A 27,954-nucleotide genomic window follows, 5' to 3' on the forward strand; every position below is an offset into this window, starting at 1 on the left:
CCTAAACTCGAACTCAGCTCATTGACTCAATCTCAAACTCGCTCAAACTCAACTTGAATTGGCCTGAGCCACTGATCGTGCTGAGTCAAGCTCGCCCGTCAGGCTCGAAGATTTAGCTGAACCGAGTTCAAGCTAAGGTAGCTTGTTGGTCGTGCCAGGGTGACTTGGTTTAGCCCGTGTATAGCCCTAATCATTAGGGCTGTCAGCAGGCAGGCCTTGGGTATGTCTCGACCTGGATTTTAAACTGTTTTGAATTCTGATTTTTCAGACCTGGGCCTGGCCCATTGATACCCCTAGTCATCCTGAACAGGGCTGAGATCCAGCAATGCAGGTGGAATCTTGACCATGGCTCCCATCTCAATGCATGCCTTGTACATCTTAGCCGTTTATCCATTTTATCATATCAGTTTATGGCATAGATCCAAAAATGAAGTAGATCTAAATCTCAGGTAGACCATACTACAAGAAAAAATATTGAATGACAGTTAAAAACATTCTGCAGACATTTGATGTTTTGAATCAAGTTGACATGTGTTTTCCCTTCACCCAGGTTCAGGCCCAGCTGACATTATCAATAGGTTGGATTGCGAATAACATTACAATAAACTTTAAGTTTGAATGGTAGGCATTCAATAACCATTGTTCCATTTGTTGTATTCCAATTGTTATTTATATTTATTTCATTTTTTACCTCATGCCATGAAATAAGTCAGCAAAATGGATGGACAGCATAGAATGCATACATTAAGGTGGGCTCCATGTTTAAGAGTCCCACCAAGATTGTGGGATATGGACTGCAACTAAATTGCGCAGGCATATCACAACATTTAGATTCACCCTGAGTGACTTAGCTGCCACCTTAGACCTAGCGATGTGAGTGGGACCTTGACCATGGGGCTCACCCGATGTATGCATTGTATATCTACGTTGTCTCTCTCTCTTCATTCAGCTTATTTCAGGGCATGGCCTAAAAATGAAGTAGATCCTAAACTCAGTGGACCATACCACAAGAAACAGTAGTGATTGAGCATTAAAAACTTTATAAGCCACATAAGTTTCAAGAACCCCTGGATCAAGCTAATATTTGTGTTTTCCCTTCATCCAAATCTTCGTGACTTTATCAACAATTTGGATGGTAAGTAAACATTACAATGGACCCTAGCAAATTTTTAACATGGGCATTTAATGACCATTGTTTCTTGTGGTATGATTTACCTAAGATTTGAATCTGCTTCATTTTTTTATTCATGCCCTAAAATAAATTGACAAAATTGATCCACTCATCATGTGGGACACATGCTTGTTTTATATGTGTGTGTGTGTGTGTTGATGCAAAAATTTGTTTCACCCTTCGTCGAGCTCCGAGCATTTAAGCCTGGCCTTGAAGGAGACCCTGGCTAGAGCAGGGGACCCTCCGATGCCAAAGTCAGACTAGGAATCTGGGTCTAAGAAGTGTAGCTGGGGTTTAGGGTGTGAGTTCTTGCGTCCCTGTAGCAATGGGGCCTTGATGTATTTATACCTGATTGTCGGATGGTCTGAGTCTGTTAATCTCGGCACGATTCACTCAATCAGGAGGATTTTCGGATCGTGGAGATATCATGCGTAATCCAGGGATCGTGTAGCGTATCAATGGGCGAAGTTGGCGGGCACATCCACTTAAGGCAGTTTCTTAGTTTAGCATCTGGGATGTTCCTCCCTGGTCTTGGCTCGGGACATTCTTCTCCGGATGACGATGAAGATGAGGACAAGGACGATCTCCCGTCACGGATGTCCTTCTTCGCGTGAGTATGAGCCCTGGGCTCGGAGGTTGTTCCCTCGGCTCAAGTGCTTCGATGTTGCTCTCTTCATCAGTGTTCATTATTTCGGGTGATCTTTCGCCCAATCGGACTACAACGACGCAAGTCCTCAGAACTATAGCAGGCTCGGATCTTCCCATAACAATATATATATAAAAGATTACGTAATAAGAGAACCTGGGATAGAACGTTGGATACAGCACCCACGCTGCCTGGTCTCTAACAGCTTAACTAACCGGTCGGAGACGTGGGTGCTTTACAGGTCATGATTGAATAATGAAGAATTACGTACTAGGTCCGGATGCATCAATGCGTGTAGTGTATTGATGAGTGTTTTAAATTTGTGATCATGTTTGGGTAATCCAAACCGTTGACATGATGGGACACCCCATGGAGGGAGAACTCAAAAAAAAAAAAAAAAAAAAATTTAAATTTTTTTTTTTTTTTTTTAAATCCAAATTATATGATCCTCTATCATTACTATCCATGGCTTTTATTTTGGAGTATTGTTTTTTTATTTTTTTTATTTTTTTTGTTCTTCCCATTTATACTTTGGCTTCCGATAGAATGGTCTAAGAATCGTTAATCATAAACATTTCCAACACCATCCACCAATTGCGGTTTACTTCTGATCAACGGTTTGGATCTGCAAAACATGGGCCCTATAGGTACAAACTGACAAACCAAGGTATGTACTTACCTCCTAATCAGGATTTTGTAGTTCACTCTTGAATCAAACCTCTACATGTACGCCACACTAACACGTGTGATGCAACTCACCATTTCTAATTAGGGTAGGTAAGGGCCTATTTAGGACATGGGATTAGGTGCCATGGAATTGTATTTGGTCAAGTGTAAATTTCATCGAATGTTTAAAATTAATAAAAATTATTAGATTAATCCTTGTATCATATCATCCAATCCCAACAGAAGATACAACAGGATTTTCAGTGGAAACCCAAAATCCACTACATTTGTGGACCCACATGAATGCATGTGTTTCATCTACGTTGTCCATTCATACGCGCCCTTTACATGTGATAGTTGAGTTGTATATGCACATATGTGACCAACATTAGTTGTGAAATCAGGTCCATAAAAACGCTGATTTCACTCGATGTAATGTTTTCCCTAAAAGAAGAATTTGATCCCAACCGTTGGATTGTATGGTCAAAATTTCATGATATTTTTGAGGCATATAATCATTGTATAATAATAGTGTTAATTTCACCTATTGCAACTCAATACCATCTAACTCAATGTTCTAAATAGGCCCTAATGGATCGAGTTAGGTTTTAATCGGGTCACAGTGAATGATGGTCTAATCGTATTATTGTAGCAATCTCATTTAATAAAAAATTCATGATAATATTGAGATACTTTTATAATCTTAGTGATTTTCGTCACGATGGGCATGGGCAAGCTTGATTTTTGAGGCATTTTATTAGTATGTTAGCACTTAATAAGTTTCATGGCATAAGCACAACATGGTGGGCACCACACAATAATATGTAGGTAGTTGAATACCTTTACTCATAGGGGGATAACTTTTTATAAGGAGGTGAATACCATGTAAATTAAGCTTATGAAAGGACTTTTAAAGGACATGGACTTGGTTAAATTTGAAAGAATACAACCTAGGAAAATCCATGGAGATAGCAATTAGCCCAGAGATTGTATGGCTTATCTTGGTCTTTAATTTGTATAAGTGCCACCATATGTTCAATGGTCCAAAATCCTTATGTTATGGGCCCACTATGATGGTGCAAGTTTTACGGATGTTGATAGCCATTTTGGTCACTTTTTGGATAGATTTAGACTATTTGAATTGGGAATTTCTTGTATAAATTTAGACCGTAGCCACCTTCTAGACAGATTAGGCCAACCATTTAACCACAATGCATTTGGTTAGGGCAGAATGCTAAACCATTTCATGGAAAGATGCATTAATCACATTACAAAAGCAAAATTTACATTGAACATTTGCATTTCTAAACTTACAAAGAACCCTACTTCCTAAATTGCTGCAAAGAAAATAGGCTCCTGCCCATCCACACACCAACAAAAGTGCCAATATGGCAAAAGTGTGGGAGATCCAAGCTTTCCATCAGTGGGCCACACTGATTATATCGTCTGGCTCAAAATCAGGCAGACACACTCCTCAGATCTGCCACACTATGTAATAAGCGAAAGGCTATAACATATTTCTTTTCTAGCCATCCGTTCGTAAACTGTATACGGAATAGCAAAGGACCATGCTGTGCACATCTGGTATGGGGATCAGATAAACCAGACAGCGTACCTTGTTGAGACGCCAACCAAGATCTTCTTTTTTGGAGATAGAAGATCTAAAGAGTGTGGCTGGCCTGATGGGAGGCTCAGGTTACTCACATGTGTACCATGTTGGCCTGTAATGCTTGCATGTTGATGGGCAGGATTTCACACGCGTTTGAGCTTAGCAAACCTTTGTTTTCTAAATCTAATTACAAACCTTCCATCAAGACTCTATAACTCCTCATTTTAGAAAACAAAAGGAAAGAGAGCTTTCACCTCTCTAGGGAAGTTAGGAAACTTGGAGAGGTACCACTTCCTAGTGGCATAACTCCTCCCCGTCAAGTACCCAACAGTCCCCAAAGTGAAGGCGAATGCAAACACCGTTTGGGCGATAAATGAAATCCCGACAAATCCCATAATCTCAAACAGATAATGTGGGCATATCACTAGGCCAAAGAGGCCCCCCTTGGGGATTTTGTACCCTTTGTCATCCCTGCCTCTAAGCTTTTGAAGGAGGAGATGGTGGTAGTAGTTACCAGCAATTCCCACCAAAAACAGAACAACGCCAGCATACTCCAAGTCGAGTGGTGGATCGGGCATCCCCAAAGTCATATGCTGCGCGTAGATTGCATTCACAGTTGCAAGGAAATAGCTGAGGGAGATTACAATGGCTGAATCGAGATCCATCCCTCCACTGTATTTGTGAACAAACAAGACCTACAAAACCACAATTACACGAAGTAAATTCACGATTGAATGGTCATATAAATTACAAGATTCGAATATATGAGCACATGCCAAAATGGAACCCATTAGTGGACAAATGTCTAGATCTTCTGGCCTAGAAACCATGCTGTATTATTCCTTAAGTGGCCACAGTGTAAAAAACAAATAGATGTCTAGAATAAATAAATAAAATTGTTTTAGCCATCCATTTTATTTTGTTAATGGTGGTGGGGGTAGTAGGTTAATGTGGGGTTGAAAGTTGATAGCCAATCTGGATCCCAGCTACATGTTGTGGGCTTTCATGTTATAAAACAACTCTCAACTTTTAATATATATTCATGTAAATCAATAATATTCACAATATACCTAGAGGAAGACCATCTTGATAACTAATTTTTCATTTCAAGGGTGCATCTTGATAACTACTTTGTAATTTCGAAGCACCCTCGATACTGCTCTGATACCATGTGAAAAAAGGGAGGAGAAATTTTTGAATTTATTATTATTTAATTTCCTTGAGGGAGGAGGAGATATATGTGCATTGAAAGGAGAGGTTGTGTGTAGCACAACCACTTTACAAGAAAGTGTAAGAGGTTGTCTAACACAACTATTAACAAGAGAGAGGAGTCCTAAACTAACTTTACTACATCTTAGTAGGAACCTGATTAGTCTCCAACAAGGACGTGGGTTGCTGATAGAACTTCTGTTGAAATTGAGTTTTGAACATACCAGGTGAAGGGAATTTCCACACAACTACCTACTTGGTCTTCCTGCCACCGTCCTCAATAACCACTTTCCAATCTCTTAGTAAGTCAATAACCAAAGACAGCTTCTGACTGCTTCACTCACAACCAATGAAATATATAGTGAAGTAGAAAAATCTATCCTGTGATCTTGTATTATGGCACTAAAGATTGATATGAGAATGAGACAAGCAATCCCTACTTATTCTTTGGTTATGTGGAAAAAAAATGGCTTAAAATGTGAACTTTTGCTTATGGGTGTGTTTCGTTGCACCAAATATCATGAAATTCAAACATTATCCAAGTCTCCGACTTTCTTGTCATACTCATCTTGATGATTATCATTTCTTTAATACCTTGTTTGAAGGTCTGAATTGTCTATAATATCTCCCCTTTCATGAGTTGGTGAAATAGTGACTTGATTGCACCCTCACAATACATTAAGGTCGCATACTCCCCTTACAATGCTAGTGTTTGAAAACTCGATCTTCAAACATTTCCATTGTCACTTCAATTAAATGAAAAATATGTAAAATTAACATAATCTTAAGGCGAATGGGAGTTTTAAGGGCTATTTAGGCTTTTAGAGTTGAGCAGAAAAGCAATATATGGTGTTGGAACATATTTGAGAGTTAAAGAATGGATACGATGGATTAAGACCGTCCCTTGTGTTAACCCAAATGGTGGATTCCCACAGTTCAGAAACTGAATGGTAAAACACCCACCATTCTAAAGTTGAAATGTCAACTTTCAACCAATTTCACCATTCACCGTCCATTTGAAGGCTACCAATTAGATGGCTAGGATTGTTCTGTTGTTGTGGTTTTCAGACCATAGGCCATCCACGATGGCTAGCCCTGATCTGTTGACCATGCCATGCACGCGGCAGAAAGTAAGTTGTATTGGAGTTCTAGTAAAGATGACTCCATTGAATCATTTTCATTGAATCCAACAAATCAATAGAAAGACAATATTCCTTTAGGTAATAGATTGGGCATGTTCAATGTACGCAGAGAGTCGTGCAAATACCTCCCACAAACAACTATCGTAGTGGGAATCTTAACACACATTTCAAAACGAGACTAATGAAAGTCAACTTTTTGAAATGCATATGGATTCCCACCGTCTTTAGATGGTGGGCGAGAATACGCACGCAAACTCTCTATGATCCTTGGGTGCATTGCAGCTGTTCTCATTTTTTTATAAGATGTTTTTTGATCATCAATGCATGCAGATGCAGAAACATACTAAGTATATGCCAAATAACCCTGCAACATGTAAGCTGGAAAACACGAAAATGTCTTTTAATAACTAATGCAACTAATTCTTCAATAACTTGTTTAAATGCATTTGTAAACTCCACCAGCTAGCAATTGCACCAGCCAGTCAGCCAATTGTGTAGAAGCTGGTGGACAGCCAATTGTCGAACTTCTGCCAAGCTACTATGAAATGCAACCCCACATAACTGGGATATGCCTAAGATGATGATTATCATCAATGACAACCCAAAATGAAAGAGCACCAGAAAACCAAATACATGTATAACCTGAAAATGAAAAGAAATTAACATGACAATGAAACCAAAGTCTACATAACGAGCGATTGAAAACAGATTTTCTTGCAGCTATAAAAAAAGGAGTCACCAAAAAATATCAAAGCGTATCGTATTGAGAATGCATCATGTGAAATTCATCAGGTGATACCATAAAAATGTCTATAATAAGATATGGGCATAGTATTGAAACATATCAACCCACTAGTACAAGAACGCATCAATCAATATATTTCGAATTTAATATAGTATTCTTTGAATATTTTCCTTGTTTTCCATCACTAATTTATAACCCTCAATCATTCATTCATTGATTAAAATAAATTTGATATAAATGTTAAATTAGGTTCTAATCATCCCACTTTTAATAGTTTCCAAAATTATTTTAGAATATATTTTTAAAATAAATGCACCAGTGCAACTAATTAATACATTCAATGTGCTAATAAATTAAACAAATTATAGAAATATTAGTGATTTTTACATTTTTATATAAATATTTATATTTAAAATAATTTAAAAATTATGAAAAAATAAAAATTCAAGATGATATTATTTATTGTTCTTAAATGATATAAATTAATTTTCGAAAAAATTGCATCACTTTTGGCAGACAATGCATAGTTTAGAACTCTATGCAAAGCAAACTTCTTACGCGTACTTGTTTTTTTTTTTTTCTCGTAATTTTTAGTTTCTAAATAAGTAATAATGTCTTTTTTAACATTCCCTAAAGTTTCATTGAAAAATTAAATCAATTTCCCAATGCTTCCTAAAATTAGCGATACTTTTTGCGATACATGTGATATTGATATGTTTTGTATCCCAAGGGTGTGATACATGCTTTTTTACCCCTTGAAGATTTGGGTGTGATACATGCTTCGATAATGATATTTAAATCATTGGTTATAGCTAAGGAAATGGCTAAGATTAATGACAATAAATATCCACCACGGAGCTTTGCCAATTGAGAACAATCAATGTAAAGGATATTCGAAGATGCCCTAAGAATTAGCCGAGGGGCCGGAGGACATTCCACAAGGTCAATTAAGGGAACTCCGACTAGAATAAAATATATATCTTTCACTACAACTCTTTTTTTTTTTTTGGGGGGGGGGGGGGGGGTTACCTTGTTAGTACACACCCATGTCAGTACACACACTCCATGTTAGCCACCCCCGCTAAGGATCGATACCAAGTCCTCAAGTGTTTAACTACAACTTATCACTCATGGCCTCAAAGATGATATTCTTACTTCTGCCTCTTATATGATCACATCACAAATCTTCTGGTTAACCTTGCATGGGGCACTAAAGATATTGTGTGGCTTTAGGTTCTTGTCCTGCTTTGGATAGATTACGTTAATAGCTAAGGAAATTCCTAGGATTAACAAGAATAAATATCCACTTTGAGGCTTTGCCAATTGAGAACATCCAGTGAAAAGGATATATAAGATGCCTCAAGTCCTAGTTAAGGGGTTGAGGATAGGCTCCGAGGTGAGTTAAGGGAACCCCGACCAAAAATAAAATATCTCATCTTCTCTTTTGAACCTTAGCTACCATCTTCAACCTGCTTCGGACATAGGTTTTTGTTGTATCTAGTATGGGGTGAACATCAACTTCTTTAGGACAAGACACACTCCTTGATCTTCGCAAATCCACTCCTCTTCACCCCTATCATGGAGATTTCCATCTCTCTTCTTTGGGAACTGGCTGATCATCATCCACTTCCCCCAAGTTAGTACCCAGTCAACCATCTATCTTTGGGAGACATTGATTGGATCAATACTCAGGCTAACCATATGGTATTACTGAACAGTTTGGGTAGAGCATACGGCTTCCTGGATGAATTCTAGTATTGGTCTCTCTTCCTTGTTGCTTGGCCTGACCTGCATCGTAGCCTGTGATGGTTTGGGAGTGATGGCCCTCCATACTACTCGCCTTTTCACAACAGGCTGCTCTAGTTGTCTCCACTTTGATCACCAACTCGACAGTCTCATTAAAGAATCCAAACGGATTGCATCAAAACCTGGTCTCGTATAGCTATACCATGAACTATCGATAGGATTGTATTTGATCTGTTGTTGGAAGCCAACGAAGCAAGGAAAAACCTCTCTAACTCCAACTTCTGTAGTAGGAGCATGGAGAAAAGGAAAGGTCATAGCCTTCTCCCTTGCAATAAGTCTTCAATCCCCAAGATTTTTTTATTTTATATTTTAAAGAAAGAAAGAAAGAGAGAGAGAAAGAAAAACCTCATGAACTTGAAAAAAATTGGTAATTGTGAACTTGGTTTTAACAACTCACCTGACATGACTTATATAACCTCAACTCCTAATTCAACCTGTAATAATAAACTTCATAAAAATATTAAAGATGTCCAAACTGACTTAAAACTTGTCAACCGCAATAAACCGAGCAATCATCACTTGCATCTCTTGCATTTATCATTAGTTTTCTCATTGAAAGGTCTCAAAAGCCGCCCTTATCATTGCTTGATTCCCTAAAGCACAATCCGTAGGATTGTTCAGCCAAATCTATTATTAGTAGGACACTGAACTAAGGAAAACCTTACTCTAACACCAACTCACGTAGCAAGAACGTGTAGAAAAGAAAAGGGAAATATCACCATCTTCTTCCCTACGACAAGCCTTAAATTCACGAGGAAAAAAAAATTCTCTAAAACTTGAACAAAAATGATAATTATGAACTTGTTCTCTACAATGCACTTGTTATGAATTATATGAGCATAGACTCCTAATTCCACTTGAAAAGGTAAACTTACTAAAATAATAGAGACATCTAAACTAACTCAAACTCGTTAACCACTATTAGATAACACAAACAAGTAATTTTTAGATGGGACTAGACTCTTTGAAAGACTAGAGAGAATGAATTACTAAAAATAGTAAAGTTTGATTTCACATTAGAATATGACCCTCAAAATACTTTTTTTTTTCTTCGCAAATTCTATGCAGCCAGTTAAGTCTCATTTATTAGCAAGTTGTAAATTTCATAAATAGCTTTCCAACGGTATCTTATAATGACAATTCTAATAACCAATCACAAAGTTATTAATGCAGGACAATTAACGACTTGCTCTAAAAGCTCGAACTGATAGAGCACGGCGAATTAATCCCTTTATCTCATAGCCCAGGCCCCAAATCCATGGATTAGGTTCTCAACCGATCCCTCCTCGTGGGCCATAAATCTATGAGTTTTGGCCCCCCCGCCCCCCCCTCCCCCGGCCGTGGGCCCTAAATCCATGGGTTCCGCTTCACACGAGCCACCTGCCTTACACGGGCCCCAAATCCATGAGTTCCAGGGAGCCGCCTACCCCGAGCGTGCCCCTGCATCCCACAGGCCACCCCACTAGAGCCCGGTGTAAAAATGCCCCCGCATTAGTTATGGCCATTAAAAGCTATACTCCGTATTAAGTCATTTTTGTCCTATCTCAAACATTCTAGTTTGTAAGTGCATTGCATTTGGACTTGTCTTCCATATTAGTTTTTTTTTTTTTTTTGGGGGGGGGGGGGGGGATGGGGGTTAGCTTTGTTTTACAAATAGTATACACCCATGTCAGTGCGAGGTATCTCAACTCAGTCTACCAGTTGAGCTATGGATCTGGGTGTCATCATCCATATTAGCTGGGTCCTAGTGAACTCTTCTTCTGAGTAATATTAAAAAACATAAGAACTTCCTGTGGTTTAAAGCTAGGTGGGGCCATAATGATGTTTGTGAGAAATACATCCATCCGTCTTGCTAGCTCATTTTAGGGCACAAGACAAGAAAGAATGAAGCAACTAAAAAAAATTCAAGTGGACTATACAACAAGAAATAGTGGGGATTGAACACCCACTGTTGAAACATTCCTCGGGTCCACCTTGATGTTTAGGTGCCATCCAAACCGTTCATAAAGCCATTCCCACTGGGGTGAACTGAAAACACAAAAACATGAGCCTGATTCAGAACTTCTGTAGCCCCACTAATGTTTCAAGTGGGCACTCAATTCCTACTGTTTACTGTCGTGTGGTCTACCTGAGTTTTGGATTTTTCTAGTTTTTTATATCATATCCTAACATGAGCTGACAAAACAGATGAACGGAGTGGATTTCTAAAAAACAACATGATGGCCCTACATTCCTAACCCCAAGAAGTTCCTGCTGTTGGGGTCGCAGGCAATCCGCGTTCCCCAAAAGCAGCATTGTACGGTGGGCCCCACGCACCGATATGTAATATATGCTTATTAATTATACAAACGTCGCAAGGGTAAAAAGCCTCCTAAAACAATACTTTTTATAGCCCATTCCAAATGATTCTATTCTAGCGACGGAATATGGCCACGGCAGTTGGTGCACGTGCATGTGATAAGGGCCATTCATCCAGTGGGCCATTTGGGAAATCTTCGAAGCCCAAAAACTCAGGCCAATCAACTCATCAAGTAAGTCACACGTGTAGAGACATAGGAAAAAGAAAGGCCCAACCACGTTTATCTAAGTTAGTCAGAACTTACTGTGGTTAAAATCTTGGTGGGGCCCAGCATGATTTATGGATAATCCACTCCGTCCATCGGTTTCTTCAACTCATTATAGGAAGGACCCAAACACACGAGGCAGATGCAAAGTTCAAGTGAACCACAACACAAGAAACAGTGGGGATTGAACGCCCACCGTTGAAACCTTCTTGGAGTAGCACAGAAGTTTTGGATCAAGCTGATATTTGTGTTTTCCCATCAGCCAGGGCCGAGTCACGTTACGAACGGTTTCGATGGCGTATAAACACTACGGTGGGCCCTAGGAAGGTTTCAACGGTGGGCGTCGTTATCGTAACTGTTTCCTGTCGTGTGGTCCAATTGAGCTTTGGATTCACCTCATGTTTCGGTTTATCCCCAAAAATGATCCGGTGAAACGGATGGACGGAGGGGATATAACAAATAGATAACGGTGGGTCCCACAGAGCTTAGGGCTGCAGTCAATCAGCATCCCCTCCTTAGTTCATCAGGCTCATGGTGGGTCCTACTGGATGGATGGTCCATATCCCGCGATATCAATCCATCTGCCACGTGAGTGACGCGAATAGCAGCCTCTTAACCGTCGGTTTGCTAGCCAAGCTCGCCCAATCCACTCCCACCTCCTGCCCCACCACGCGATGATCCAAACCGTTCACCTAAGATTTCCAACCGTAGATTACCCACGTGGAAAACCTTTCGCTCATCAGAGATCTAGTCGTCCACGAAAAGCGCCCCAAGAAACAACGGTCCAGAAAGCCTTATCCTAATTCACTTCAGATGAATGGTCCTGATCATCATGGCCGTGGGCCAGAAATGGGGCAGTAGATTTACCACGCCTTAGTAGAAAATCCCCACAACCGAGTCGACTCACCTCGAGAACCCTCTTCAGGAAATGAACGGTTAGAGCCGAACAAAGCAGGATCGATCTCGGCCGTTGGTCGACAAAGGAGAGGCCCAAGGAGGCCAGGCCAGCGAGAAACGCGGGAGTATACAAGAGAAGCATGCCCGTCCTGCTGGACAGCTTCATCACCGTCGATGCATTCTTTTTCTGGGCCGTGTTCCAGAACTTGGAGTACTGAACGTGTGTGCCCCTCACCTCTGAGAAACCACTGTAAGACAACGACGTGAAGCTGATAACAGACATTGCCGTCAGGTAGACGGACGGAGGTGGCGGGAAGAGAAAATTTAATAGAAATGACATTTCTGCCATTCTTCTTTCTTTTCTTTCTTTTCTTCCTTCCTTGGGATGTGAAGAGAAGGATGGACAGAGATATGACTAAAACCAAAGCTACGTGGTGTTGGGGTCACTACACAATCCTCGTCCACTAGAAACTGGACACGCGGGTACCCTTGCCACCTAGGCTGTCATAAGTGGGAAACGGATTGGCTACTCCCCCTGACACCAGCACCGTGGCTGGTGTTCGGTGATCTGTGGGCCCCACCATGATGTATGTGTTTCATCCATTTTTAAAGATCATTTTATTGCTTGATCCCAAAAATGAGAGGGATATAAATCTCATTTGAACCACACCACATGAAAACAGTAGTGATTGGATATCAACCATTAAAATCCTCCTATGGCCCACCATACTGTTTATTTGACATCCAATCTATTGATTAGGTCATACAGGCCCAGATGAAGAGAAAAAACAAATATCAGCTTGATCCAAAACTTTTATGGCCCCCAAAATGTTTTTAATGGTCGACCCTCATTCAACACTGTTTCCTGTAATGTGGTCCACTTGAGATTTGGATATAGCTCATTTTTGGACTTATACCGTAAAATGATATGTAAAAACAGATGTATGGCATGGATGAAAAACATACATCATGGTGTGGCCCACATTGCACCAACCACCAGCCATTGGATGGTGTGAGGGGGATTGGCTACTCCCCCTCACACCAGCTCCATGGCTGGTGTTTAGTGATCTGTGGGCCCCACTATGATGTATGTGTTTCATCCATTCTGTTCATCCATTTTTAAAGATCATTTTATTGCTTGATCCCAAAAATGAGAGGGATATAAATCTCATTTGAACCACACAACATGAAAACAATAGTGATTGAATATCAACCATTAAAATCCTCCTATGGCCCACTATACTGTTTATTTGACATCCAATCTATTGATTAGGTCATACAGGCCAGATGAAGAGAAAAAACAAATATCAGCTTGATCCAAAACTTTTATGCCCCCTAAATGTTTTTAATAGTCGACCCTCATTCAACACTGTTTCCTGTAATGTGGTCCACTTGAGATTTGGATATAGCTCATTTTTGGACTTATACTGTAAAATGATCTGTAAAAACAGATGGATGGTATGGATGAAAAATATACATCATGGTGTGGCCCACATAGCACCAACCACCAGCCATTGGCTGGTGTCAGGGGGAGTAACCAATCCATTCCCTCGTAGTGTCGATTATCCCAACCGTCAAGAAATCACAACCGCGACATTTGCCACCAAGGTTGTCCTTACGCGGATATTAGCAACTAACGGGTTGAGTAGCGAGACTCGCTGCTGAAGTGACGTCATCAAGTTCGATAAGGCCCACCATGATCTATGTTTCGTATCCACACCATGAGAGACCATTTTATGACATGAACCAAAGAAGAAGGGACGCGGATTTCTGGCTAAAGCCTTTCGGAGGAAGTTCCTGCCCTGGGAACGCAGGTGGGGCCCACTGGAATGTTTGTGATAAATCCTCACCGTCCATACATTTTGTGAGTTCAATTTAGGACATAAGGATAAAAATGAACCCTATACAATTCTCACGTGGGCCGAAAACGTGATATTTGTACGTCCACAGTTGAAATATTAGTGGGGCTACAGAAATTTTGAATCATGCTAATATTTATGTTTTCAGTTCATCCAGTAGGAATGATGTTATCAACGGTATGGATGGCATGTAAACATTGCTGTCGAACCCAAGAAAGTTTCAACGGTAGGAATTCCCTAACTACCTTTTCCTTTAGCATGGCTCACTTGAGTACTGGATCCTGTTCAATTTTGGTCAAATATCATAATATTAGCTCACAAAACGGATGAATGAAGTGGATTCCTAACAAACATCACAGCAGGCCCCACCTAAGTTCACAAGGTAAGATCTTCATGCGAAAGGCTTTCGAGGAAATCGGCGTCCAAGAAGCATGAGAGATTGACGCCCAAGTTTATCATCAAGCTGATATTTGTGTTTTACCTTTTTTAATGTCTGGGTTACTTAGAACAGGGTGGATCTCAAATAAACATCGCAGTGGACTTTAGGAAGGTTTCAACGGTGGTTGTCACTCTCTCTACTTTTTTCTGTGGTGGGTCTACTACACAGCTTTGGATCTACCTCATTCTTTAGATAATGCCCTGAAATGATCTATACAAATGGATGGACGGTGTGGATACAACACCTACATCATTGTGGGACCCACAGAACTTGGTGACGTCACTTCAGTGGCGAGTCTCGCTACTCAACCAGTCAGTGGCTAATCCGTCTTCTTTTATTGCCACGTTTTGCGTGTGTGATTGGGTCTGGAAAATGCGTGTAGGCTTTGAAAGCCTATATGACGAGGAAAACGCTTGCGCTTCTCACGCATCGGATTATAGCATACATGAAATCTTCGCCGTCCATAACGAAGAGCACCCTTGTTTGGCTTGGAATTAGAAAAATTAGGATGATTCGACAATTAGGTGGGCCATCCATGAAAATTCTACCTAAAACATCAAAATTCACGTGGTGTGGCCCACATGTTCTGGAATACGGTGAATTTTCGGTAATTCTTTCATCCTGAGGAGGACATCAGACGAACGGATTGGATGTCATATAAATACAACGGTGGGTCCTACTCAAAACTAAGGGTAGGCGTTCTATTCCAAATGTTTATCATGGTGTGGCCATTATCATGATTTTTTAGATCGATGGTTAAGATTAGACAGTGTACCTGATCTACGGTCTGGATCTCATGAAAGTCCCACATACGTGGCTCTCGGCCTGCAAAAGTAGCCCTAGTAGGTAACTAGCGAAATGTAGCTGAACGTAAAGACTCTACACGCGTGCTCGCTTGTAAGCCAGGCTATCATGGATGTGGAGAATCCGAGCAGTGAGGCAAGTGGGCCACACCGGTTTTGCCACAAAGACAATCCCAGTCAAATTTGCCATTTAACATGGATGATTTACATCATACTAGTGTGGCCGGCCTGATGAGCGGATAAGGCTTATTTTGAGGATGTGGGTCCCCCCACAGATGAGATGTTGAATGGAAGCGGATTGAGAAATTTACCACCGTAGACAAAACCTTTTATCCAACGGTTTTTATGAAGAAATACAAACATAAGTGACCAACTTAGACTAGCACGTGTAGACAGCAAATTTGAGGATGAAAGTACCCTTGCTATTTAAGTTAGTTGGCGTATAGGTAGGGATTTTATCACTCTATGGCTACGAATTATAACCGTAGCCATAGTCACCGTAGCGATCTGACAGCCGACCCTGATATTGGGACAAGACATTGGGACAGTGACTCAGGGTCGACCGGGTGGACCCGGTTGTAGGATGTGGCTTTTTGAGCCATGCTCCATCCACATTAAGTTAATTCAAGTAGCATTTTTCTACTGCAATATGAAAAGTGGTGGTTGCAATTTGAATAGCATTTTTCTAATGCAAGATGAAAACAACATGAATTTGTAAATCTTTTCTTTCAAAATCATGCATCATGATGCATTCTTCTTGCATTTGGGCATCAAATACAATAAGGCAAATTTCACATGCATCATTTACCGAATCACCTATGAATCTAAACACATATTGAACAATCATTCATGTAAGAGAAATCAATTAGAGAGGCAAAGAACAAGAAGTGATCAATTTCTTAGAGAAGAAAATGAAAAATGATCCAACATTCTCATATGATGTTTAAATGATTTAACATGCATGAAATCCATCCCATCCCTCATGTAAACCATTCCTTATTTGGCCTTGATCCAAAAATCAACTGATTCAACAATCGCCCTGTTTAAAAGTATACAGAACGTCAGAAACCACTAAATTCTCATGGCATGGCCAATACTAGGAATCGAAAAAGAATATGAAGAAGAAGAAGAAGAAGAAGAGACTTCTCTATCCATGACACTCTCATTTTAAAAACTCAGATTCCATTGAACTTAAGTGAGGAGTTCCACACATTCAAACAACTCCTAAGGCACTTCAGCGAAACCAACTAACCATGTGAGACACCAAAGAAAGGAATTGATGGCAAGCCAGGCATACTCATTCAACTAAACAAATAGAATAAGAAAACCCAGCTGATCACGGATACAAATTGTATAAATGAAAGATAAGAAAACATAAGATTTACTAATAATGAGAGCAACAACACGCAAAGTATATATTTTAGTACTAGTTAAAGTATGCTTTTTAATTAGTGGTAGTTATAAACTATGTCTTTGCCTAAAGTTAGAACAGCCAGTAGTTGGGCATAAGCAACCATCCACCTGTGAGATAACTCAGATTCCAATATAACCAGCTAAAAGTCAGTGCAACCAAAACCAGTACGGTGAAAGCAGCCTTCTAACAAAATGTTAAGTTCAAATTGGCACAACAACTTAACCTATTCGATTAGTTTGCAATAGACTTAAAAAATTACTAAAATAAAAGTATTCCAAGCATACTACGAATTGGACTAAGCCATGTGGCATATTGACTATTATTTTAAAGCTTAGAACAATCCAAAAGGGTCATACCCCAGCCAAAGGTGCATCTAAAATCTTATCCAAAATCAGGACCACACACTCCTAGGAAATGAGTGAGGCAACTTAGGAATTAAATGAAGCAAGCTAAAAATTAAGCGAGGGAACCTCACAATTGAGCGAGACAACGTAGGAATTGAGTAAGGCAACCTAGGAATTGAGCGAGGGAACCTAGGAATTGAGAGAGGGAAGCTAGAAATTCAACGAAGCAAGTTAAAAATTGAGCGAGGGAACCTAGAAATTGAGCGAGGCAACCTAGGAATTGAGCGAGAGAAGCTAGAATTTGAGCGAGGGAACCTATGAATTGAGATAGGCAACCTAAGAATTGAGCGAGGGAAGCTAGAAATTCAGCGAGGCAAGCTAAAAATTGAGCAAGAGAACCTAAGAATTAAGCGAGGCAACCTAGGAATTGAGTGAGGGAAGCTAGAAATTAAGTGAGGGAAGCTAAAAATTAAGCGAGGGAACATAGGATTTGAGCACGACAACCTAGGAATTGAGCGAGGAAAGCTAGGAATTGAGTGAGGCAACATACAAATTAAGCGAGGCAACCTAGGAATTGAGCGAGTGAAGCTAGAAATTGAGCGAGGGAAGCTAGAAGTTGAGCGAGACAACCTAGGAATTGAATGAGGCATGCTAAAAATTGAGCGAGGGAAGCTAGAAATTGAGTGAGGCAACCTATAAATTGAGGGCAAAGTCCATCTCGGTAAATTTTTTGTGGGCCATTAAACTGCTGGATGAAGCTCGCATCTTGGTTTTCGGTTCATCCATGTAAAAATCATCCTATGAACATTATGGATTACAAATAAAACATCATTATGGGGGCATAACAAGGTTTTTACGATGGAAACATTGTTTCCTATGGTATGATCCACTTGATATTTCGATATGCCACCATTTTGGGCTGAAACCCTTACTTTAGATGGAAAAACGGATGAACGTCGTGGATAGTCCACATACATTCAAGGTGGGCCCAACTCAATTAACTCAGTACTATAAGAGCGTACTAAGCAAACTGTAAATCCAATTTGCGAGAGGTTTTGGTCCATTTAACCTACTTCTAGGTTCATGATTGGTGAAATTTCCCGAGCAATTCATAAATTTGACAGAGATATCATAAAAATATGATGGGGAACTTCCATGGATTCATGTAATGTAACGGAAAATTTTATGAACCGCTTGGTCAATTTCATTAATTGCTCGGTCAAATTCACCAAAGAGAATTTCATGTAAAGCTCGTTCAATTTCATTAATTACTCGGTCAAATTCACCAAAGAGCAAATTGTTAGGCTAGTTAAATTACATTTAAAGTTCATTCCAATTCATGTTAGCCTCGTTGAATTTCATGTTCGCCTCGTTGAATTTCAAGTTAGCCTCACCCAATTTCAAGCTTGCCTTGCTCAAATTCATGTTTCCTTTGCTCAATTTTTAGGTTGCCTCGCTCAATTTCCAACTTGACTTGCTCAATTTTTATCTTGCCTTGGTCAATTTTCACCTTGCCTCGCCTAATTTCTTATTTGCTTTGCTTAATTTTTAGTTTGCCTCGCTTAATTGCTAGGTCGCCTCGCTGAATTTCTAGGTCACCTCGCTGAATTCTTAGGTTCCCTCGCTCAATGTTTAAGTTGTCTCACTGAATTGCTAGGTTGCCTCGCTAAATTTCTAGTTTCACTCACTCAAATTCTAGATTGCCTCGCTTAAATTTTATATTGCCTCGCTGAATTTCTAGGTTCCGTCGCTCAATTTCGAGGTTGCCTCATTCAATTTCTACGTTACCTCGCGTAATTTCTAGGTTGCTTCGCTGAATTTCTAGGTTGCCTTGCTCAAATTCTAGGTTACCTCACTGAATTTCTAGGTTGCTTCACTGAATTTCTATAGGTTGCCTTGCTCAATTTCTACGTTGCATCACGCAATTTTTAGGTTGCCTCGCTCAATTTTTAGGTTTCGTCGTGCAATTTCTAAGTTGTCTTGCTCAATTTCTATATTCGTTCACTCAATTTCTAGGTTGCCTCACTCAATTTCTATGTTGCCTCGGGCAATTCCTAGGTTCCATCGCTGAATTTCTACATTACCTAGCTGAATTTCTAGGTTCCCTCGCTCAAAGTTGCCTCGCTCAATTCTTAGGTTGCCTTGCTTAAATCCTAGGTTGCCTCACTTAATTTCTAGGTTCCCTCTCTCAATTTCTAGCTTCACTCGCTCAATTCCGAGGTTTCCTCGCTGAATTTCTACGTTGCCTCACTTAATTCCTAAGTTGCCTCGCTCAATTCTTAGGTTGCCTCGCTCAAATCCCAGGTTCCCTTGCTTAATTTCTAGGTTCCCTCACTCAATTTCTAGCTTCCCTCGCTCAATTCCTAGGTTTCCTCGCTGAATTTCTATGTTGCCTCGCTCAATTTATAGGTTGCCTCACTGAATTTTTAGGTTCTCTTGCTCAAATTCTAGCTTCCCTCTCTTAATTTCTAATTTCCCTCGCTCAGTTCATAGGTTGCCTCGCTCAAATCCTAGGTTTCCTCGCTCAATTTCTAGCTTCCCTCGCTCAATTCTTAGGTTGCCTCGCTGAATTTCTAGCTTCCCTTGCTCAATTTCTAGGTTGCCTCGCTCAATTTCTAACTTCCCTCGATCAATTCCTAAGTTTCGTCGCTGAATTTCTATGTTGCTTCACTCAATTTCTAACTTCCCTCGCTCAATTTCTAGCTTCCCTCGCTCAATTCGTAGGTTGCCTCGTTCAATTTGTAGGTTGCCTCACTTAAATCCTATGTTCCCTCGTTCATTCAATTTCTAGCGTCCCTCGCTGAATTTCTAACTTCCCTTACTTAATTCCTAGGTTCTCTCGATCAATTTTTAGCTTGCCTCACTGAATTTGTAGCTTTCCTTGCTCAATTCCTAGGTTGCCTCGCTCAAATTTTAGCTTCTCTCGCTCAATTCCTAAGTTCCCTCGCTCAATTTTTAGCTTGCTTTGCTGAATTTTTAGCTTCCCTCGCTCAATTCCTAGGTTTCCTCACTCAATTCCTAGGTTGTCTTGCTCAATTTATTATTATTTAATTTCCTTGAGGGAGGAGGAGATATATGTGCATTGAAAGGAGAGGTTGTGTGTAGCACAACCACTTTACAAGAAAGATTAAGAGGTTGTCTAACACAATTATTAACAAGAGAAAAGAGTCCTAAACTAACTTTACTACATCTTAGTAGGAACCTGATTAGTCTCCAACAAGGACGTGGGTTACTGATAGAACTTCTGTTGAAATTGAGTTTTGAACATACCAGGTGAAGGGAATTTCCACACAACTACGTACTTGGTCTTCCTCCCACCGTCCTCAATAACCACTTTCCAATCTCAATAACCAAAGACAGCTTCTGACTGCTTCACTCACAACCAATGAAATATAAAGTAGAAAAATCTATCCTGTGATCTTGCATTATGGCACTAAAGATTGATATGAGAATGAGACAAGCAATCCCTACTTATTCTTTGGTTATGTGGAAAAAAAAAATGGCTTAAAATGTAAACTTTTGCTTATGGGTGTGTTTCTTTGCACCAAATATTATAAAATTCAAACATTATCCAAGTCTCCGACTTTCTTCTCATACTCATCTTGATGATTATCATTTCTTTAATTCCTTGTTTGAAGGTCTGAATTGTCTATAATATCTCCCCTTTCATGAGTTGGTGAAATAGTGACTTGATTGCACCCTCACAATACAATAAGGTCGCATACTCCACTTACAATGCTACTGTTTGAAAATTCGATCTTTGAACATTTCCATTGTTGCTTAAATAAAATGAAAAATATGTAAAATTAACATCATCTTAAGGCAAATGGGAGGTTTTAAGGGCTAGGCTTTTAGAGTTGACCAGAGAAGCAAGATATGGTGTTGGAACATCTTTGAGAGTTAAAGAATGAATACGATGGATTAAGACCGTCCCTTGTGTTAACCCAAATGGTGGATTCCCACAGTTCAAAAACTGAATGGTCAAACACCCACCATTCTAAAGTTGAAATGTCAACTTTCAACCAATTTCACCATTCACCGTCCATTTGAAGGCTACCAATTAGATGGCTAGGATTGTTCTGTTGTTGTGGTTTTCAGACCATAGGCCATCCACGATGGCTAGCCCTGATCTGTTGACCATGCCATGCACGCGGCAGAAAGTAAGTTGTATTGGAGTTCTAGTAAAGATGACTCCATTGAATCATTTTCATTGAATCCAACAAATCAATAGAAAGACAATATTCCTTTAGGTAATAGATTGGGCATGTTCAATGTACGCAGAGAGTCGTGCAAATTCCTCCCACAAACAACTATTGTAGTGGGAATCTTAACACACATTTCAAAATGAGACTAATGAAAGTCAACTTTTTGAAATGCATATGGATTCCCACCGTCTTTAGATGGTGGGTGAGAATACGCACGCAAACTCTCTATGATCCTTGGGTGCATTGCAGCTGTTCTCAATTTTTTATAAGATGTTTTTTGATCATCAATGCATGCAGATGCAGAAACATACTAAGTATATGCCAAATAACCCTGCAACATGTAAGCTGGAAAACACGAAAATGTCTTTTAATTACTAATGCAACTAATTCTTCAATAACTTGTTTAAATGCATTTGTAAACTCCACCGGCTAGCAATTGCACCAGCCAGTCAGCCAATTGTGTAGAAGCCGGTGGACAGCCAATTGTCGAACTTCTACCAAGCTACCATGAAATGCAACCTCACATAACTGGGATATGCCTAAGATGATGATTATCATCAATGACAACCCAAAATGAAAGAGCACCAGAAAACCAAATACATGTATAACCTGAAAATGAAAAGAAATTAACATGACAATGAAACCAAAGTCTACATAACGAGAGAATGAAAACCGATTTTGTTGCAGCTATAAAAAAAGGAGTCACCAAAAAATATCAAAGCGTATCGTATTGAGAATGCATCATGTGAAATTCATCAGGTGATACCATAAAAATGTGTATAATAAGATATGGGCATAGTATTGAAACATATCAACCTACTAGTACAAGAACGCATCAATCAATATATTTCGAATTTAATATAGTATTCTTTGAATATTTTCCTTGTTTTCCATCACTAATTTATAACCCTCAATCATTCATTCATTGATGAAAATAAATTTGATATAAATGTTAAATTAGGTTCTAATCATCCCACTTTTAATAGTTTCCAAAATTATTTTAGAATATATTTTTAAAATAAATGCACCATATAAATTTAGTGCAACTAATTAATACATTCAATGTGCTAATAAATCAAACAAATTATAGAAATATTAGTGATTTTTACATTTTTATATAAATATTTATATTTAAAATAATTTAAAAATTATGAAAAAAAAATTCAAGATGATATTATTTATTGTTCTTAAATGATATAAATTAATTTTCGATAAAATTGCATCACTTTTGGCAGACAATGCATAGTTTAGAACTCTATGCAAAGCAAACTTCTTACGCGTACTTGTTTTTTTTTTTTTCCTTGTAATTTTTGGTTTCTAAATAAGTAATAATGTCTTTTTTAACATTCCCTGAAGTTTCATTGAAAAATTAAATCAATTTCCCAATGCTTCCTAAAATTAGCGATACTTTTCACGATACATGCAATATTTCCCATGTGATATCAATATGTTTTGTATCCCAAGGGTGTGATACATGCTTTTTTCCCCCTTGAAGATTTGGGTGTGATACATGCTTCGATAATGATATTTAAATCATTGGTTATAGCTAAGGAAATGCCTAAGATTAATGACAATAAATATCCACCACGGAGCTTTGCCAATTGAGAACAATCAATGTAAAGGATATTCGAAGATGCCCTAAGAATTAGCCGAGGGGCCGGAGGACATTCCACAAGGTCAATTAAGGGAACTCCGACTAGAATAAAATATATATCTTTAACTACAACTCTTTTTTTTTTTGGGTTAGCTTGTTAGTACACACCCATGTCAGTACACACACTCCATGTTAGCCACCCCCGCTAAGGATCAATACCAAGACCTCAAGTGTTTAACTACAACTTATCACTCAAGGCCTCAAAGATGATATTCTTACTTCTGCCTCTTATATGATCACATCACAAATCTTCTAGTTAACCTTGCATGGGGCACTAAAGATATTGTGTGGCTTTAGGTTCTTGTCCTGCTTTGGATAGATTATGTTAATAGCTAAGGAAATTTCTAGGATTAACAAGAATAAATATCCACTTTGAGGCTTTGCCAATTGAGAACATCCAGTGAAAAGGATATATAAGATGCCTCAAGTCCTAGTTAAGGGGTTGAGGATAGGCTCCGAGGTGAGTTAAGGGAACCCCGACCAAAAATAAAATATCTCATCTTCTCTTTTGAACCTTAGCTACCATCTTCAACCTGCTTCGGACATAGGTTTTTGTTGTATCTAGTATGGGGTGAACATCATCTTCTTTAGGACAAGACACACTCCTTGATCTTCGCAAATCCACTCCTCTTCACCCCTATCATGGAGATTTCCATCTCTCTTCTTTGGGAACTGGCTGATCATCATCCACTTCCCCCAAGTTAGTACCCAGTCAACCATCTATCTTTGGGAGACATTGATTGGATTAATACTCAGGCTAACCATATGGTATTACTGAACAGTTTGGGTAGAGCATACGGCTTCCTGGATGAATTCTTGTATTGGTCTCTCTTCCTTGTTGCTTGGCCTGACCTGCATCGTAGCCTGTGATGGTTTGGGAGTGATGGCCCTCCCTACTACTCGCCTTTTCACAACAGGCTGCTCTAGTTGTCTCCACTTTGATCACCAACTCGACAGTCTCATTAAAGAATCCAAACGGATTGCATCAAAACCTGGTCTCGTATAGCTATACCATGAACTATCGATAGGATTGTATTTGATCTGTTGTTGGAAGCCAACGAAGCACGGAAAAACCTCTCTAACTCCAACTTCTGTAGTGGGAGCATGGAGAAAAGGAAAGGTCATAGCCTTCTCCCTTGCAATAAGTCTTCAATCCACAAGATTTTTTTATTTTATATTTTAAAGAAAGAAAGAAAGAAAGAAAGAAAGAAAAACCTCATGAACTTGAAAAAAATTGGTAATTGTGAACTTGGTTTTTACAACTCACCTGACATGACTTATATAACCTCAACTCCTAATTCAACCTGTAATAATAAACTTCATAAAAATATTAAAGATGTCCAAACTGACTTAAAACTTGTCAACCGTAATAAACCGAGCAATCATCACTTGCATCTCTTGCATTTATCATTAGTTTTCTCATTGAAAGGTCTCAAAAGCCGCCCTTATCATTGCTTGATTCCCTAAAGCACAATCCGTAGGATTGTTCAGCCAAATCTATTATTAGTAGGACACTGAACTAAGGAAAACCTTACTCTAACACCAACTCACGTAGCAAGAACGTGTAGAAAAGAAAAGGGAAATATCACCATCTTCTTCCCTACGACAAGCCTTAAATTCACAAGGAAAAAAAAATTCTCTAAAACTTGAACAAAAATGATAATTATGAACTTGTTCTCTACAATGCACTTGTTATGAATTATATGAGCATAGACTCCTAATTCCACCTGAAAAGGTAAACTTACTAAAATAATAGAGACATCTAAACTAACTCAAACTCGTTAACCACTATTAGATAACACAAACAAGTGATTTTTAGATGGGACTAGACTCTTTGAAAGACTAGAGAGAATTAATTACTAAAAATAGTAAAGTTTGATTTCACATTAGAATATGACCCTCAAAATACTTTTTTTTTTTCTTCGCAAATTGTATGCAGCCAGTTAAGTCTCATTTATTAGCAAGTTGTAAGTTTCATAAATAGCTTTCCAACGGTATCTTATAATGACAATTCTAATAACCAATCACAAAGTTATTGATGCAGGACAATTAACGACTTGCTCTAAAAGCCCGAACTGATAGAGCATGGCGAATTAATCTCTTCATCTCATAGCCCAGGTCCCAAATCCATGGATTAGGTTCTCAACCGATCCCTCCTCGTGGGTCATAAATCTATGAGTTTTGCCCCCCCCCCCCCAGCCGTGGGCCCTAAATCCATGGGTTTCGCTTCACACGAGCCACCTGCCTTACACGGGCCCAAAATCCATGAGTTCCAGGGAGCCGCTTACCTCAAGCGTGCCCCTGCATCCCACAGGCCACCCCACTCGAGCCCGGTGTAAAAATGCCGCCGCATTAGTTATGGCCAGTAAAAGTTATACTCTGTATTAAGTCATTTTTGTCCTATCTCAAACATTCTAGTTTGTAAGTGCATTTTTTTTTGGGGGGGTTGTTTTACAAATAGTATACACCCATGTCAGTACACACACTCCACTGTTAGCCACTCCCACTAGGGATCAATACCAAGACCTAAGTGTTGAAACGAAGTATCTCAACTCAGTCTACCAGTTGAGCTATGGATCTGGGTGTCATCATCCATATTTGCTAGGTCACTACCAGTTGAGCTATGGATCTGGGTATCATCATCCATATTAGCTGGGTCCTAGTGAACTCTTCTGAACAATAAGAACTTCCTGAGGTTTAAAGCTAGGTGGGGCCATACTGATGTTTGTGAGAAATACATCCATCCGTCTTGCTAGCTCATTTTAGGGCACAAGACAAGAAAGAATGAACCAAATTAAAAAAAAATTCAAGTGGACTATAAAACAAGAAATAGTGGGGATTGAACACCCACCGTTGAAACATTCGTGGGGTCCACCTTGATGTTAACATGCCATCCAAACCGTTCATAAAGCCATTCCCACTGGAGTGAACTGAAAACCAAAAAACATGAGCCTGATTCAGAACTTCTGTAGCCCCACTAATGTTTCAAGTGGGCACTCAATTCCTACTGTTTACTGTCGTGTGGTCTACCTGAGTTTTGGGTTTTTCTAGTTTTTTATATCATATCCTAACATGAGCTGACAAAACAGATGAACGGAGTGGATTTCTAAAAAACAACATGATGGCCCTACATTCCTAACCCCAATAAGTTCCTGGGGTCGCAGGCAATCCGCGTTCCCCAAAAGCAGCATTGTACGGTGGGCCCCACGCACCGATATGTAATATATGCTTATTAATTATACAAACGTCGCAAGGGTAAAAAGCCTCCTAAAACAATACTTTTTATAGCCCATTCCAAATGATTCTATTCTAGCGACGGAATATGGCCACGGCAGTTGGTGCACGTGCATGTGATATGGACCATTCATCCAGTGGGCCATTTGGGAAATCTTCGAAGCCCAAAAACTCAGGCCAATCAACTCATCAAGTAAGTCACACGTGTAGAGACATAGGAAAAAGAAAGGCCCAACCACGTTTATCTAACTGTTCATGGCCAATCAACCATATGTAAGTCAGAACTTACTGTCGTTAAAATCTAGGTGGGCCCCAGCATGATTTATGGATTATCCACTCCGTCCATCCGTTCCTTCAACTCATTATAGGAAGGACCCAAACACACGAGGCAAATCCAAAGTTCAAGTGAACCACAACAGAAGAAACAGTGGGGATTGAACGCCCACCATTGAAACCTTCTCGGAGTAGCACAGAAGTTTTGGATCAAGCTGATATTTGTGTTTTCCCATCAGCCAGGGCCGAGTCACGTTACGAACGGTTTCGATGGCGTATAAACACTACGGTGGGCCCTAGGAAGGTTTCAACGGTGGGCGTCTTTATCCTGACTGTTTCCTGTCGTGTGGTCCAATTGAGCTTTGGATTCACCTCCTGTTTGGGCTCATCCCCAAAAATGATCCGGTGAAACGGATGGACGGAGGGGATATAACAAATACATCACGGTGGATCCCACAGAGCTTAGGGCTGCAGTCAATCCGCATCCCCTCCTTAGTTTCTCAGGCTCATGGTGGGACCCACTGGATGGATGGTCCATATCCCGCGATATCAATCCATCTGCCACGTGAGTAACGCGAATAGCGGCCTCTTAACCGTCGGTTTGCTAGCCAAGCTCGCCCAATCGACTCCCACCTCCTGCCCCACCACGCGATGATCCAAACCGTTCACCTAAGATTTCCAACCGTAGATTACCCACGTGGAAAACCTTTCGCTCATCAGAGATCTAGTCGTCCACGAAAAGCGCCCCAAGAAACAACGGTCCAGAAAGCCTTATCCTAATTCACTTCAGATGAATGGTCCTGATCATCATGGCCGTGGGCCAGAAATGGGGCAGTAGATTTACCAAGCCTTGGTAGAAAATCCCGAGACGACTCACCTCGAGAACCCTCTTCAGGAAATGAACGGTTAGAGCCGAACAAAGCAGGATCGATCTCGGCCGTTGGTCGACAAAAGAGAGGCCCAAGGAGGCCAGGCCAGCGAGAAACGAGGGAGTATACAAGAGAAGCATGCCCGTCCTGCTGGACAGCTTCATCACCGTTGATGCCTTCGTTTTCTCGGCCGCGTTCCAGAACTTGGAGTACTGAACGTGTGTGCCCCTCACCTCTGAGAAACCACTGTAAGATAACGACGTGAAGCTGATAACAGACATTGTCGTCAGGTAGACGGACGGAGGTGGCGGGAAGAGAAAGTTTAACAGAAATGACATTTCTGCCATTCTTCTTTCTTTTCTTTCTTCCTTGGAACGTGAAGAGTAGGATGGACAGAGATATGAC

At 39.9% G+C, this 27,954-nt stretch overlaps 1 protein-coding gene across 3 annotated transcripts; it reads right to left on the reverse strand.

The window, feature by feature from the left end:
- Window positions 1-3,715: 3,715 nt before the first annotated feature.
- On the reverse strand, window positions 3,716-27,954 carry LOC131249155 (steroid 5-alpha-reductase DET2-like). 3 transcript variants are annotated; one of them, XM_058249745.1, is made up of 2 exons: window positions 27,558-27,954; window positions 3,716-4,787 (listed from the first exon to the last, which is right to left on the reverse strand). In XM_058249745.1, the coding sequence occupies exons 1-2, from the start codon at window positions 27,894-27,896 to the stop codon at window positions 4,317-4,319; spliced, it is 810 nt and encodes a 269-aa protein (XP_058105728.1). In that variant the 5' UTR covers window positions 27,897-27,954; the 3' UTR covers window positions 3,716-4,316. The 3 variants fall into 3 exon arrangements, with proteins under 3 accessions (XP_058105728.1, XP_058105730.1, XP_058105729.1); XM_058249747.1 differs by lacking the exon at window positions 27,558-27,954 and adding an exon at window positions 12,691-12,818; XM_058249746.1 differs by lacking the exon at window positions 27,558-27,954 and adding an exon at window positions 12,466-12,795.

The sequence above is a fragment of the Magnolia sinica genome, chromosome 6 (assembly GCF_029962835.1).
Source record: "Magnolia sinica isolate HGM2019 chromosome 6, MsV1, whole genome shotgun sequence".
NCBI classification, from domain to species: domain Eukaryota; kingdom Viridiplantae; phylum Streptophyta; class Magnoliopsida; order Magnoliales; family Magnoliaceae; genus Magnolia; species Magnolia sinica.